Source organism: Cyprinus carpio, chromosome A5 (genome assembly GCF_018340385.1).
Source record: "Cyprinus carpio isolate SPL01 chromosome A5, ASM1834038v1, whole genome shotgun sequence".
In the NCBI taxonomy this organism is placed as follows: Eukaryota; Metazoa; Chordata; class Actinopteri; order Cypriniformes; family Cyprinidae; genus Cyprinus; species Cyprinus carpio.
In genome coordinates, this window is record NC_056576.1 from 39,883,094 (window position 1) to 39,900,574 (window position 17,481).

General features: G+C 42.9%; 1 protein-coding gene across 2 annotated transcripts in view; it reads right to left on the minus strand.

Annotated features, from left to right (window-relative positions):
* LOC109078295 (WW domain-binding protein 1-like) overlaps positions 1–8,648 on the minus strand; it is a 16,555-nt gene extending 7,907 nt beyond the window's left edge. The window contains exon 1 of one of the 2 annotated variants that reach the window (XM_042757199.1): positions 8,522–8,648. Coding sequence is in view for 1 of the 2 variants with exons in the window: in XM_042757198.1 (XP_042613132.1) it covers positions 5,776–5,838 (63 nt within the window). In the remaining variant the exon portion in view is untranslated. Of the gene's footprint in view, positions 1–5,775; positions 6,067–8,521 lie in introns of those variants that run through there. The other variant, XM_042757198.1, reaches the window with a different exon arrangement.
* Between the last annotated feature and the right edge of the window lie 8,833 nt (positions 8,649–17,481).

Sequence of the window (17,481 nt, forward strand, 5' to 3'; positions counted from 1 at the left end):
AAGGTGCTGAAAAGGTTCTTCACAGAACCATTCAATCAAAGTTTCTTTAAAGAACCATCTCTTTCTCAACTTTTTATAATCTGAAGAACCTTCTTTCACCACAAAATACCTTTTGTAAACTGTTAAGGTTCTTTATGAAACCATTTAGACAAAAAAGGTTCTTCTATGGCATCTCTGTGAAGCAGCTTTATATTTAAGAGTGTATGACAACATTTACAGGATGCAGAGAAGGAGCCCAAACTACACTCAGTGGCCGAGTGATGCACATGGTGCGTGATATTGGTACAGATAATCAACAATTCTTTGTATGTTTCAAGTTGGAAAAGACATTTAATTCCCACTTTAAGTGTACCTTAGTTCCCAGGTTATCTACAAGATGGATTAAAATGCTGATAAAGTCAAGAAAAGATGAGACATGAACACATGACAGTATGATTGAAATGTTAAAAAGTAATATAAATATAAAACACATTTATTCTGTGGTGCCTATGTTTTTTTCTTATAGGAGCCAATGGCTCATCACTTAATTTTCTTGTTTGGAACCCTGCATTACATATGAAATCCCTTACGAAAATTAACCATGGTTTTATTATAGCAAAAGTGTAGTAACCATGTTTTGGGCGCATTTACCATTTGTAGAACCACAGTTTTACTACAGATACCATAGTTAATGTGCGGTTACCATGATTTAACATTAGTAACAGGTTTTTGTTTTTATTTTTTTTATTATTACTTTTTTTGTCTGTAGTAAAACCATGGTAAATTAAAGTGAGCCCTTAAATATAACATTGTGTAAATAAACGGTAAAAAATTCTGTTGTACAGGTGAGTCTTTATTTATCTGCTAGTGAACTGTGATGGGCGCTGGATCTTTTATCTCCACAATAACCTTTAAAACAGTCAGTACGGGTCAAAGCTAATCTTACAAACACACCACAGACTCACCAAAACACTCCAGAAACCCCACAGACACGACACAGATTCACCAAAACACTCCACAAACACACCACAGACTCACCAAAACACTCCACAAACACACCACAGACTCACCAAAACACTCCTGAAACCCCACAAACACACCACAGACTCACCAAAACACTCCACAAACACACCACAGACTCACCAAAACACTCCACAAACACACCACAGACTCACCAAAACACTCCAGAAACCCCAGAAACACAACACAGACTCACCAAAACACTCCAGAAACATCACAGACACGACACAGACTCACCAAAACACTCAAGAAACACCACAGACACGCCACAGACTCACCAAAACACTCCAGAAACCCCACAGACACACCACAGACTCACCAAAACACTCCTGAAACCCCACAGACACACCACAGACTCACCAAAACACTCCAGAAACACACCACAGACACGACACAGACTCACCAAAACACTCCAGAAACCCCACAGACACACCACAGACTCACCAAAACACTCCTGAAACCCCACAGACACACCACAGACTCACCAAAACACTCCAGAAACCCCACAGACACACCACAGACTCACCAAAACACTCCAGAAACCCCACAGAAACACCACAGACTCACCAAAACACTCCTGAAACCCCACAGAACACACCACAGACTCACCAAAACACTCCTGAAACCCCACAGACACACCACAGACTCACCAAAACACTCCTGAAACCCCACAGACACACCACAGACTCACCAAAACACTCCAGAAACCCCCACAAACTCACCACAGACTCACCCAAAACACTCCAGAAACCCCAGAAACACACCACAGACTCACCAAAACACTCCTGAAACCCAACAGACACACCACAGACTCACCAAAACACTCCAGAAACCCCACAGAAACCCCACAGACTCACCAAAACACTCCAGAAACCCCACAGACACACCACAGACTCACCCACTCCAGAAACCCCACAGACCACACCACAGACTCACCAAAAACACTCCAGAAACCCCAGAAACACAACACAGACTCACCAAAACACTCCAGAAACCCCAGAAACACACCACAGACTCACAAAAACACTCCACAAACACACCACAGACTCACCAAAACACTCCTGAAACCCCACAAACACAACACACCACAGACTCACCAAAACACTCCAGAAACACGCCACAGACTCACCAAAAACACTCCTGAAACCCAACAGACACACCACAGACTCACCAAAACACTCCTGAAACCCCAGAAACACGACACAGACTCACCAAAACACTCCTGAAACCCCACAGACACACCACAGACACACCACAGACTCACCAAAACACTCCTGAAACCCCACAGACACACCACAGACTCACCAAAACACTCCAGAAACCCCACAAACACACCACAGACTCACCAAAACACTCCAGAAACCCCACAGACACGACACAGACTCACCAAAACACTCCAGAAACCTGAAAAAACACACCACAGACTCACCAAAACACTCCACAAACACACCACAGACTCACCAAAACACTCCAGAAACCCCACAGACACACCACAGACTCACCAAAACACTCCAGAAACCCCAGAAACACAACACAGACTCACCAAAACACTCCAGAAACCCCAGAAACACACCACAGACTCACCAAAACACTCCTGAAACCCCAGAAACACGACACAGACTCACCAAAACACTCCTGAAACCCCACAGACACGACACAGACTCACCAAAACACTCCAGAAACACACCACAGACACGCCACAGACTCACCAAAACACTCCAGAAAGGAAACCCCAGAGAAACACGCCACAGACTCACCAAAACACTACAGAAACACCACACAGACACACCACAGACTCATCAAAACACTCCAGAAACACACCACATACTCACCAAAACACTACAGAAACACCACAGACACACCACAGACTCCAGAAACCCCACAAACACACCACAGACTCACCAAAAACACTCCAGAAACCCCACAGACACGACACACAGACTCACCAAAACACTCCAGAAACCCCACAAACACACCACAGACTCACCAAAACACTCCTGAAACCCCACAAACACACCACAGACTCACCAAAACACTCCACAAACACACCACAGACTCACCAAAACACTCCTGAAACCCCACAGACACGCCACAGACTCACCAAAACACTCCACAAACACCCACAGACTCACCAAAACACTCCTGAAACCCTACAGACACACACCACAGGACTCACCCAAAACACTCCTGAAAACCCCAGAAACACGACACAGACTCACCAAAACACTCCTGAAACCCCAGACACACCACAGACTCACCAAAACACTCCAGAAACCCCACAGACTCACCAAAACACTCCTGAAACCGCACAGACACACCACAGACTCACCCAAAACACTCCTGAAAACCCCACAGACACACCACCGCCTCCCCAAAACACTCCAGAAACACCACAGACACACCACAGACTCACCAAAACACTCCAGAAACCCCACAGACACGCCACAGACTCACCAAAACACTCCAGAAACACCACAAACACACCACAGACTCACCAAAACACTCCAGAAACATCACAGACACGACACAGACTCACCAAAACACTCAAGAAACACCACAGACACGACACAGACTCACCAAAACACTCCTGAAACCCCACAAACACACCACAGACTCACCAAAACACTACAGAAACACCACAGACACACCACAGACTCACCAAAACACTCCTGAAACCCCACAAACACACCACAGACTCACCAAAACACTCCACAAACACACCACAGACTCACCAAAACACTCCTGAAACCCCACAGACACGCCACAGACTCACCAAAACACTCCACAAACACCACAGACACGCCACAGACTCACCAAAACACTCCTGAAACCCCACAGACATGCCACAGACTCACCAAAACACTCCACAAACACACCACAGACTCACCAAAACACTACAGAAACCCCACAGACACGCCACAGACTCACCAAAACACTCCAGAAACACCACAGACACACCACAGACTCACCAAAACACTCCACAAACACACCACAGACTCACCAAAACACTCCAGAAACACCACAGACACGCCACAGACTCACCAAAACACTCCTGAAACCCCACAGACACGCCACAGACTCACCAAAACACTCCAGAAACACACCACAGACTCACCAAAACACTCCTGAAACCCCACAAACACACCACAGACTCACCAAAACACTCCTGAAACCCCACAAACACACCACAGACTCACCAAAACACTCCTGAAACCCCACAAACACACCACAGACTCACCAAAACACTCCAGAAACACCACAGACACGCCACAGACTCACCAAAACACTCCAGAAACCCCAGAAACACGCCACAGACTCACCAAAACACTACAGAAACACCACAGACACACCACAGACTCACCAAAACACTCCAGAAACACACCACAGACTCACCAAAACACTACAGAAACACCACAGACACACCAAAACACTCCAGAAACACCACATACTCACCAAAACTCTCCAGAAACCCTAGAAACACGACACAGACTCACCAAAACACTCCAGAAACACACCACAGATTCACCAAAACACTACAGACACACCACAGACTCACCAAAACACTCCAGAAACACCACAGACACGCCACAGACTCACCAAAACACTCCAGAAACACCACAGACTCACCAAAACACTACAGAAACACCACAGACACACCACAGACTCACCAAAACACTCCAGAAACACACCACAGACACGCCACAGACTCACCAAAACACTCCAGACACGCCACAGACTCACCAAAACACTCCAGAAACCTAGAAAAGAACGACACAGACTCACCAACCAAAACACACCAGACACCACAGACTCACCAAAACACTACAGAAACACACCACAGACTCACCAAAACACTCCAGAAACACCATAGACACACCAAAACACTCCAGAAACACACCACAGACACGACACAGACTCACCAAAACACTCCAGAAACACGCCACAGACTCACCAAAACACTACAGAAACACACCACAGACTCACCAAAACACTCCTGAAACCCCACAGACACGACACAGACTCACCAAAACACTCCAGAAACCCCAGAAACACAACACAGACTCACCAAAACACTCCAGAAACACCAGAAACACACCACAGACTCACCAAAACACTCAAGAAACACCACAGACACGACACAGACTCACCAAAACACTCCTGAAACCCCACAGACACGCCACAGACTCACCAAAACACTCCAGAAACCCCAGAAACACACCACAGACTCACCAAAACACTCCTGAAACCCCACAGACTCACCAAAACACTCCTGAAACCCCACAAACACACCACAGACTCACCAAAACACTCCAGAAACACCACAGACACACCACAGACTCACCAAAACACTCCTGAAACCCCACAGACACGCCACAGACTCACCAAAACACTCCTGAAACCCCACAGACACACCACAGACTCACCAAAACACTCCTGAAACCCCACAGACACACCACAGACTCACCAAAACACTACAGAAACACCACAGACACACCAAAACACTCCTGAAACCCCACAAACACACCACAGACTCACCAAAACGCTCCACAAACACACCACAGACACACCACTGAATCTGTCTCGAATGTTTTCATCTCCTGAACGTCTGTGATTTCAAAATATAAAACATTTATACAGATTTTAAATATGTAGTACGAAAGGACATAAGGTCATATACATGGCTTTATTTGAGTTGTTTATCGAGGCCTAGCGCCACGCCGATCCCGGAGCTCGAGTTCAGCGCTCGCCGCCTCAGAGGCCGCGCCGCCGGCTTACCTCAACCAAACACGCCCCTGTGCAGAGAAGCCCCACCACGGAGCCCAGCATCTTCTGCGGCATCTTGCTGCGTTTTTATTCCCAAACTCGAGCGGAATCATAAAGCTTCAGCTGAACAGACGCGATGACCGTCTGAAGGCCATGTCTGCGCTGATGAACGCGAGTTCATGCGATCCGCACACAAAGGGCAGCAGCTCCACATCCAGCCACGACAATAACAATAACAAAAACAATAATAATAACAGCCGTAGAGCGGCACTGAAGCTGAACCACATCCGCCGTTTCTTATTACATTCTCTACAGATACGGTCTATTATGTGGTTATTATGTAAAAAAAAAATATAAAAAAAATATATATATATATATATATATATATATATATATATATATATTATATATATATATATATATATATATCTATATATATATATATATAAAATCATTAAATTAATGTGCGTAATGTGTGTTTGTTTATTTTTAATCTGTACACAGCAAATCAGATAAATACACATTGTGAAAAACCTTACGGAGCATCGTAATTAAAAGACTATATAAGAAGAACTAATGAATATCTTTTTGTATTAATGCGTTTTATGAAATATTGACAGTTTTAGCATATTTTAAGGTATTTTTAATATAGCATTGTTATTCCCCTGATGTGGCCCTGATGACGTCAAACGCGCGTTCTGAGAGACAGCGGGAGCGCGCACAGAGAAATGGTGAACTCTGCTGATTTCAAACTAACACGCGCACACGTGCACACAGGGGGTCACCCCACCCTAAATAAACTTGCCTTGCATAACCAAAACTAGCAAGGAAAGGCAAGTTTATTTAGATTTAGCGTATTTCATATGATAATTCAAAGTACTTTACATAAAAGAAAAGAAAATAATAATAAAAAAAATCACAACAATAAAACAAAGAATTTAAAACCTTTGGAAATTATTTAAAAATGTATTTAAGAGGTTTAAAATGGGTTTAAAACAGTTAAGAATAGAAAATGATTATACATAAAATACAGTGCATTCAGTTCGGACATCACACAGTGCTCATTCAGTAGTTAAACAGATGAGTTTTGAGTCTAGATTTAAATGTGGTTAATGTTTAGCACATCTGATCTCTTCTGGAAGCTGATTCCAGCTGCGGGCGGTATAGTAACTAAAAGCAGACTCTGCTTGTTTTGTGTAAACCCTCGGTGTTTCTAACTGACTCGATCCTAATGATCTGAGTGCTCTGTTTATATTCAGTAAACATATCTGCAATGTATTTCGGTCCTAGGTCATTGAGTGATTTATAAACTAGTAAAAGTGTTTTACAATCAGTCCTAAATGTAACTGGAAGCCAGTGTAAGGACCTGAGGACCGGTGTGATCCTGGCAGCAGCGTTCTGGATGAGCTGCAGCTGTCTGATGGTCTTCTTGGGGAAGTCGTGGCCTAGTGGTTAGAGAGGTTAACTCCTATCCCTATGGTTGTGGGTTTGAGTCTTGGGCCGGTAATACCACGACTGAGGTGTCCTTGAGCGAGGCACCGAACCCCCAACTGCTCCCCGGGCGCCGCAGCATAAATGATACCCACTGCTCCGGGTGTGTGTGTGTGTGTGTGTGTTCACTGCTGTGTGTGTGTGTGTTCATGGTGTGTGTGTGTGCACTTTGGATGGGTTAAATGCAGAGCACCAATTCTGAGTATGGGTCACTATACATGGCTGTATGTCACGTCACTTCTTAGAAAGGCCGGTGCGGAGACCATTACAGTAGTCCACCCTGCTGTAAACAGATTATAAATATTCAGTACAAAAGGACATTATGTATTTTTAAACATTACAATTCTGTCAAACTATGGCCTATAAGTGTCTAAATAATATAAATACATTACACACACACACACACACACACATACACACCAATTATTGCACCAATTTTGCATAGATGGTAGCACTAAACACCATTTCACAAAAATAAATAAATAAGCAAACAAACAAATAAATTAAAATGAGTGAGCATGAACCAGGACTCTACTAAAACTCACACTTTAACCCCCCCAAGTTGAAACAAAAACTACGCCCTTGTACACACACACACACACACACACACACACACACACTGATGTCTGTCTCTGTGTGGCTCTGCAGGAGTATTCCCATCAGGGAGAATGACTGAGCAGAGTCTGCCTCTGAAAGGACTCTGTATGGTGTGTTTAACACATTTTTTATGAGGGGGGAGGTTGTTTTTTTGTTTATGTAGTAGATGATGAGTAGTGGATGGTGTTTTTTCTGATGGTGTGATGATGTAGTGTATTTTTTTTTTGTAGAGAAGCTTTTATCACCCATCACACTCTCGATTTCGTCTGGTCACTGATGACGACAATCTCTGTCCAAATTACTATTTACTTATTTACTAAGAACTATTAGTGCTTCTTTGTGTTTGTCTCCTGAATGCACCTGCAGCTCCTCGTGATGAACACTAGATGGAGTCCTTTCTCAGCAATCACTGTTATTGTGCTGCTCTTTCTCATACACATACGAGTTACAATAATAGATCTCTTACAGCAAAGTCAAGACTGTTTTGGTGTAATGGTAATCATGATCAGTGAGAAGGGTTTTCTGTATCCCAGACCTCTGTGCCACAGAACGCTCTGAGCGCTAGACTCGTTTTTGCCTGCACTTCTGCTGTTTTGCACCTGTGCATCTTTCTTGCATTTACAATAAATCAAAACGCACCTCCTCACTCTTCAATTTCCAGAGTTCTCACCTTGTTCGGCGTGATTTACCGCGAGGCGCCAGCATTCTCCTCCGATTTGCTCTTATGGGACATTTACATACGACTCTCTTTCCGAGACTTCTAATAGATCTCCAATACAATTTGCATTTAAATAGCCCACTTCATAGCTACATGATCTGAGTGTTCTGCCATGATGAAAACCCGGCGGCCCAGCCTTGACTTGCGTGTGTTCTCCCCGGAGCCGGACATCAGCTGGAGCAAGGTTTAATCAGCAGCATTCACACACACACACACACACACACACACACACACACACACACACACACACACACACACATATACACACACACACACTCTCTCTCTCTCTCTCACACACACAAGGGCCCTATGCTTCTGACTGAAAACAGTTCTAGATTATTCTTGATTCTAATCAGTGTTCTGGTTTCTGATCTGCACATTTGGGACATGTCAGGTGCTCTTCATTCGGGAGACACACACAATGTGCAACGTTGGGAGCCATTGCTAAAGCATAAGAGCACAAGGACTTTCCTGATGAACTCTTTTTTTACACGTTTCTATTTTTCACATGTTGAGTGCTCTGTTTTCCAGGCAGGGACCTGAGTGGATTAAATCACCCTTTACACCAGCCGTTCTGATCCACGTTCCTGGAGCCCAAACATCTCCTCTGTCTGACACCGTTTGTGGGTTTTGAAGTCTCTACTAATGATCCGATGGTCTGAATCAGATGTGTTGGATTGAGGAGACACACAAAAGCTGCAGCGCTGGAGGCTCCAGGAACAGTTCACGGCTCTAGCAAGTTTTATAGACTGAGCATTACCGAGCATTCAAGGAACACGTTTGATTTGCTATCTCTAGGAATCAAAGCCATGATGTTGCCACTGTGAGAGCCATACTCTGCTGTATGAGCTCAGGAAGGCTGTATGCTCATCAGTGAGATGCATTATGGGACTGAGTGAGTGCACTTCATATGGTTTGGGACACCACTACAACGGCTATCCCTTCAAATGGAAGGTTGATTTTAGTCTGCCATTGAGCTTCTGAAGGTTGTTTCTTCACACTCATAGTGTAACCAGTGTTTGGTCTGGAAGCACATTACTCTGTGCTGTAATATTCAGCAATGCTTTTACACTTAGTCTTCTAACAAAAATGTTTTACCTACATAAATATGCTTACTTTGAAATTTAAATATAAGGTGAAGCTGTGATTTCATTCAGATCCTAATGGTTAAGATCAGTGCTTCTCAAACCTGTCCTGGAGAAGTTGAGCCTCCTGCGCAGGTCTCCTTTATCAAACACACCTGAAGTACAACACATTTAATCTGTCAAAGCACTGGGCACAATAACATATAGCGCCAATGATTAATGACATTTCCACCTGCTACTAACATGCATTGCAGATGCGTCATCTGTCAGCACTGGTGTCGGTGGGCCTTCCTGCATGTACTATCAAGCCTCTACAACTGATCCAGAATGCAGCAGCGAGGGTTGTCTTCAATGAGCCAAAAACAGCTCACGTTACTCCTCTCCTCATCAGGTTACACTGGCTACCAGTAGCTGCTCGCATCAAATTTTTTGTACTGATGCTTGCCTACAAGACGACCACTGGCACGGCGCCAACTTACATTAGATAAATAGTTGTTTGTTATGCGCCCTCCAGAAGTTTGCGCTCTGCAAGTGAACGACGCCTTGTGTACCTTTTCTTTTTCTTGTCTATCATATTCATTTAAAAAAAAAAAAAATAAAAAAATACCTGGCTACGTGTTCTGTACTAGACTAACTGAGACTTGTCATAGCACTTGTATACCGTTGTTGTTCTCGTTATTGATCTGATTGTTTCTACTGTTCTCATTTGTAAGTCACTTTGGATAAAAGCGTCTGCTAAATGATTAAATGTAAATGTAATGTAAATGTGTTGGGGTTTTCGGATTATTTCATCACACTCTACATCACTTTCACAAGAGCGCTGAGCACTACTGAGCAAACATGCCATGTTACACAGCTTGTGAATGAACAGCAAAGCAAGCGAATGTAAAGAGTAAGGATGCCAGCAACCATTACTAATGTACTAACTAATGTGCTCATTACAGTGAAGTTTGAATGCTACAGTTTGTTGCAGTTTCTCACACAATCATGTGATGGGGAGTAGACAGAGCTTCACTGAAGTCCGGGATTCATTCAGGACAGGTGAGCGTTTAACCCAAAGTATACTCCAGTTGTTACAGTACAGCTAGGGTCTGCATACAGTGTGCATGATGCAGAGTTCATTATCATCATCAGTATGTGCACACTGTTCATGCTTAAGTACATGTGCCCCGGAGGCACAGATCGCATTTGCACCTTGCACATTTTTTCACTGTTTAGTAAGTGCTGCTACTGAAGACAACAATAGCACTAATGAGTGCTTGTGCGAGGGGTTAAGAGATGCACAGTTTAAGTATATTTTTTTCATTGCTCATAACTTTGAAGAGCAATAGACACTAGACAAGGACAAAACTTTCTAGTGCGCATGTGTCGAGTGCCTGTGTTCAAACTCTATCAGACAGAGACTATACTTCGGTGAACGTGATTTCACCAAGCGTGAAATGTTCCTGGATAAACATTCCAAGCAACCAATCAGAGCTGAGAGATTAGTTTACAGGAAATTTCAGTTTTAGCCTGACAACCAGAGATAGGTGCTTCTATGCCCTTGTTGTTCAACTATCATTTCCTTCTGATTTTAGTGTTAAATGATAGATAGGGTTAGGTCTATGTTTCTGGACAATAATGTTGATCCCGGAACATGTCGGCAGCATTTACAGTAGAGTGTACTTTAAAGGCTTGCGTTCTCCATTGTGTGTTAAACGGCAGAATGTGGGAAATGAAGTACGGGCCGAAGCATACTTGGGCTTTACACACACGGTGTGTTCATGTGTCTCTGACCACCTCCATATGTCCTTTCAGAGATCTGATTAGCAAACATTTCAGACCCTGTTTACACCTCTATTTACCACTGAGCACAAAAAACACATTTTAATGTCAGGTGTATAGAATGTGTCAGTCACATGACTAGATCACATGACACTGCTGATCAGATCAGGCAACATCTCCCCATCAGGGTTCACACTGAGACAATGACTGGCTTGCTTACACTACCCTGCACTTCTTTTTTTGTCCCTTTGTCTGTGAAGAATAAAGAAAGTGTTGCGTAAGTTCCATGCAACAGACTAACTAGGGGTCCAAGCTCTCTTTTATGTACATGTGCCATAAATATCATGTTCACTTTATGTGCTACTAAAGTTCTGCCTAGTCCTTTGAGACATCCTCCAATAGCAACTGAATTTATTTCTCAGTAAACAAGCAGTTTTCCTTCAACATCAAGTCAAGTCAGTAACTGCACCCAAACTCCTTCACACCATCCAGAGCTGTAAAGTGTGTTCAATCAAACTCTGCTCCGTTTTTTGGGTTATTAAAGTTCCAATTGGGGGAGGTTCCACAATCCCCATCATCGTCCGCTGATCACGCCGCTGATAGAAGCGAAGTGCTGCCCGGCCCGTAAACGCTGCGTGGGACCTCAGCATGGGTCAGCGGATGGTCCGGTGGGCCCAGCAGGGGTCCAGCGCTCTGTTTGAAGTCCTGAGATACAGACAGATGAGCAGATAGCGGCTGGATGGAGAGGATTCGGACGGGGGAGTGGGAAGAGAAAGCTGCTGGAGCATTAAACACAGAGCAACAACAAACCACAGCTTTATCCTGAGATGTGTTTAATGAGAGTCTTTCTGGGAAACTTGTGAATCAATGGGATGTTTTTCTTCACCTTTCTGATTTTTTGTCCTTTTGTTTCGAACGGTTTTGTCTTTGAGAGTTTCTGAGTGGAGTGTGTGTCACTAAAGACGCATGATGGAAGCTGATCAGTGTAGATCACAATTCTTCACATTTGATGAGCAGTGAAATGAGCAGCTGTTCTCTGTAGCATTGTTAGGATGATAAAACACACAGAGCATGAATAACACACCTAAAGCTTGTTGCAACAATGTTAGAAAGCTTCTTGAGGTTGTCAGTAAATTAACAAGAATTTTTTTTTGCACATCATAATTATGACTTCCAAACTCCCAAGAATCTGCTTGAGGAAGGCTGAAGAATCACGTGGCCTGCCGCAGGTCAAAGGTCACGATTTTGACTCCTCTCTGACCTCTGATTGCAGATTTCACTCACGCCAGCCGAGAGACAGCAGCCATCGCTCACACAGTCCTGTTCGCTGTCTGATCGTCCTCATTCTTGAAAGGAACTTTTTCTGTGCGTCGGTCTGTCTGTCGGAGCTTTGACTCTTTATCACCTCCGCCGCGAGAGAGAACCGCCGCCATCCGTCATTACGGCACGCGATGACAGCTCCTCACGCATGCATGAAAGAAATAGATTTTTACATTTGGCCAAATCCGGGGGGTTACTTTAGTGTAACCGATTCGATATTCTCCAAACGAGCCGGGCGATATATATACGAACGCGCCGAGACAGATGTGATGATCTATAGCTCGCTCTTAATGGATTCTGTCAACTTTAGAGAAAAGACAGGCCTTCCACTTTTAGGGAGAAAAAGACATAATGTGTGCAATAAAAACATAATTATTCAATTGATTAGGCCTGTAATTTATGCCATTCGCATTTGCCACCTTTGAATAAGACGGGAGCGTCAAACATGGCCTAAGTAGGAAATGAAGTGACAAAAAAGAGGCACTTTCTGGTCCTGCGTCATCACACATCAGATCAGATGAACAATCAGCTCAAACACGTCTGATGGAGAGCGCATCGGTCACCAGCAGCTAAAGAACGAGCTTCAGCTCACATTCAGAGGCTCTTTTGCTTTGATGCACACTTCATTCACAGATCACATCCTTCACTAGTAAAAATGCCATACTTTATTTAAAACACATTTATTTCATACTAAGTATACTTCAAATCCATTAACATATTTATTGACATCTCACGAAAGACTTACTGTAATAAAATCATAATTCAACTTTATTTGGCATATTTCTTTATTGCACACACATTTTTCAATATTATGCCTAAAATGTGTTTTAATGTCACTATTGATAATGATTGTATGATTTCTGTATAATATCAGTTCATAAATGCAAGATATATAAAGTGTACCTGAAATATACTTGCAATAGTTCCACTTTAGCTAAATCAAATATACTTCAGGATATATTTAGTTGGACCACTACTTCAAGACAATTAAAATGCATTAAACACAAAATTTTGAAGACTTTAAGTACTATACCAAAAGTACAATTGTAGGGTATTTTAATTAAGCACATAAAGATGTAAATGTATTTGTAGTACACTTAACACAAAATAACTAGGGTTCACATTGATAAAAAAAATTCTCAATCAGTGCCATTTAAGGAGGTGGGCATCATCAGAGCCCTGATCATGACAGAAGCTTCCAGACCTAAAAAGATCAGCTGTCATCTCCATTAAAGAACAGTTTGTCAGGAAAAACACTGAACAGTATCATATCCAGAACTGATAAAACACTGAACTCATGTGACTTTATTCATAACAACCGTTTGGTAGATGTTATGGATTTCATGTCAGTTTGGTTAGGAAATGTAATGGGTTTCTTACAAAATCTGATTTTTGTTTATGTATCTCAATCTGAAGGGTCATAATTTCCTCATTCATCATCCCTCTGGTTGTTTATACATCAGGTGTTGCAGCAAAAACAACAGCACATGCGTTTCTCAACAATATACTGAATACTTGTAAAAAGGAGTAAAAGACCCCAGAGCTTGTCAAATATTCAATTTCCCATCGAAAACAGCTTTAACTCAGCAAGCCAACTGTCTGCCAACGATCACTGATCTTCCTCACAGCTATGCCATCCGTTCTTATTTCATGTAGAATATGAATGTGTTCAGATGTGAACTCTGTCCTCGTGAGGATCATAATCAACAAATACTGGCAAAAACAACTACAGTCTGAACAGAATAAATCTGATCTGCAGTTTGGAAAGTCATGAATCAGAACCTGTCATTCAGAGGATCTCAGGTGGATCTTGTGCTCACTGTTGTTCACTACTGTATTAGCTGATCACTAAACTAGTTTGTGCCGATAGCAAGTGCGCTAACACATGATGCTGTTGTGTTACTGCGTCCCGAGTTCGAATCCCGGCTCGAGGATCTTCCTCTCTGCTCTCCACTGTGGGATCATAATAAAGGCAAAATACCAAAAATAAATATTTAAAAAACTTGCTAAACTAAAAGAAGCTTCATGTTCTTGCGTTTTGGTTATGAAAGCAAAAGTTCCTATTACACGTCCCCCAACTATCTTGTGCTTTCAAGCAACGAAAGGGAACATTCCTAATGAAAGAAGTTTTGAATGAAGGGTTAGCTGTGTTACAGGATCTCAGTGATTTTGACGATGAACTCGTGTGTCCAGCTGCAGAAACGCGTCTTTAGTATTGAGACTGTAAGCGCCAGACCCGAGTCTGTTCCTTAGATTCAGAGACGAGCACAGCGTTTGTGTTCGGTTAAATATCTCTCTCTTCTAATGGTTAGTGCTGTGCGTTTCTGCGAACATGTGTGACGTGGAGCGAGGGAAAGCAGAAAACGAAAGAAAGAGGGAGACTGAGAGAGAGAGAGTATTCTCAATTTCCCTCTAAAAAGAAAATTCATTTGCGCTTGCTAATGTAATGTCATCGTTGTGTTTACTGAGCGTGGATGATGTATAGGGGATGTTGCATTGAGTGAGACTGTTTAATGGTGCATAGAATTAAGTCTGCAGCTTTCAGCTGAGCTCCTCCCGCTCCTGCGCTCCTTCTCTCTCTCTGTGTGTCTCGGACCGCTGGCCACACGCCGCTCCGCGCTCCTGCTTCACTCCATCAATCACCGGAGAGAGAGGGCTACACGGAGTAAAAGAGATATTGTTAAAAACAGGCCCAGAGCTCCACACAACAAAGAATGCGGAGGCACAAAAACACACAGAAAGGCGCTGTATTTACGCGCAGAAAGCGCCGCATATGGTCCACTAAAACCGCCGGATTGCCTTCAGCGAACATGCGCGATTATAACTGTTATTGTGTTGATGGCGATTATCATCCCGTTTATGATTATGATGATGATGATGTCATATCCTCTGTGCTAATGCGCGTTTGCAGTGAAAACTGTTCATTGTTGCAGGACAAACGGTCATAACAAAACTGAGCAGACATCAGACTCGCATCACACTTACAGACAGATGCTGATGGAAAAAAAAAATGATTCGCAACATTCAAAGAGTGTTAGTTTTAATTGTCATCAGGGCTGAAGGTATGGGGGCTTTAATCCGCACCGCAGCAACCTTTTCGTAGATTTTTAGAAATAGTAGCAAAAGTTCTTGGTTTTTGGGGTGTTCGCACCGCGGGAACCAGGAACGTGTTTGGTTCTATAGGAGCTCTGTTTGTTACTTAAGAGCAGGGTCTAAAACAGTTACTATCCGTGGCGTAAGTGTACGCTGATTGGTCAAAGGCATACGAAACACTGGCTACCCGACATTTTTAACAAGCCATGTAAAATATTTACTTGAACATGGAAAACATTGATAACAGAATTGTATTCTTTCTCTATGATATGTAACACTGCAAGTTATCATAGAAGATTCATTCAGATTGTAATGCTATTTTAATCTCTTCAATTGTGTGTTTACATTCTATTTCTGTTATCACGAAAACCACACACAACAAAAACAGCTCTGATCACTGTTTTTTGACATCAGAAAATGCCGCGAATAAAGACGTCGCTGTCGCAGCTTCAGAGTTCCGGCTGCCGGTGCGAACGCAACCAGGAAAACAACCGAGGGAGAACCTGCTTCTCTAGGAATGACCATGCTGCCTAGTTCCCAGAACCAGCAGCGTGTGTACCCACAATGCAAAGCACGCAATTGCTCGATTTCTCCCGAGGGGGACCACCAAACCCAACCACACACAGCAAAACGAACATTGCTGGCAGCAAGCTAATATGTAGTTCAGTTTCTTTCAAATTTAATTATACGACTTCTAGTTCCTTAAGAGAATTTGAGCACTGTTTTTGAAGAGTGTGCATTTGTATACCACGAGGAACCCACAAAATAAAGCAAAATATCGAAGAACAAAAAGAGCAAAGCAGTCCTCAGATGCCATGTGCATTATATATAGCAATAATCTGACATTATAAATTTATCTCTGATTAATTAGCAGAAGTTATCAATCCACCACCCACTTGATGTCATTAATGTGATTTGAATAACGGATGTGTGACAAAGTTCCATTGATTTCAGGAAACAGACATGACTAGCTAGTTTCTCCAACAATGCATGATAAGCAGCGAGTTATACTGATGTTTGGGTATCGCAGCCCTGGGCAGTATTTGAGTTGTTTTACAACGTGTCTAATCAAACTTTAGAGCCGAACATCGCATCTTTGAGCAGGTTCATACGATGCATTTTCATGAAAATCAGAGATTTTTACCTGCTAATGCAACTGCAGAAATAAGATAAATATGTTTAAATTAAGTCTAGAGTTAATTTGATAAAGTGAACGAGGAGTGTGTGGACCCTTCATTAATGATAAACCTGTGAATCCCCATCTCTCCATCGTGACTGGTGTCAGTTATTGAACTAGCAAAACAACTGTTGATTATTTCCACAGCGTTTATAGTAACAGCACAATGTGTCTCTACAGCTCCATCCATCATCTGCCACAATCCCACTCTGGAATTATTGTTGCTTTGATGTGCTGAAAACAAATCCATTTTACTGGCTGTCAATTCATCATCTGGGAAGGAAAGTCACAGTGTAACCCTTCACTGTACCTCAGACGGACAGATGGACAGATGGACAGGTGTGAGGTGGACTCTCAAAGCTCTTAATTAAAGAAAAGAGGAAGACGAAGACAGAGAGGAGAAAGAACTGCTCCAGTGCTGCTCTCTCTCTCTCTCTCTCTCTCTCTTTCTCTCTTTCTCCAAATGTCTGTGA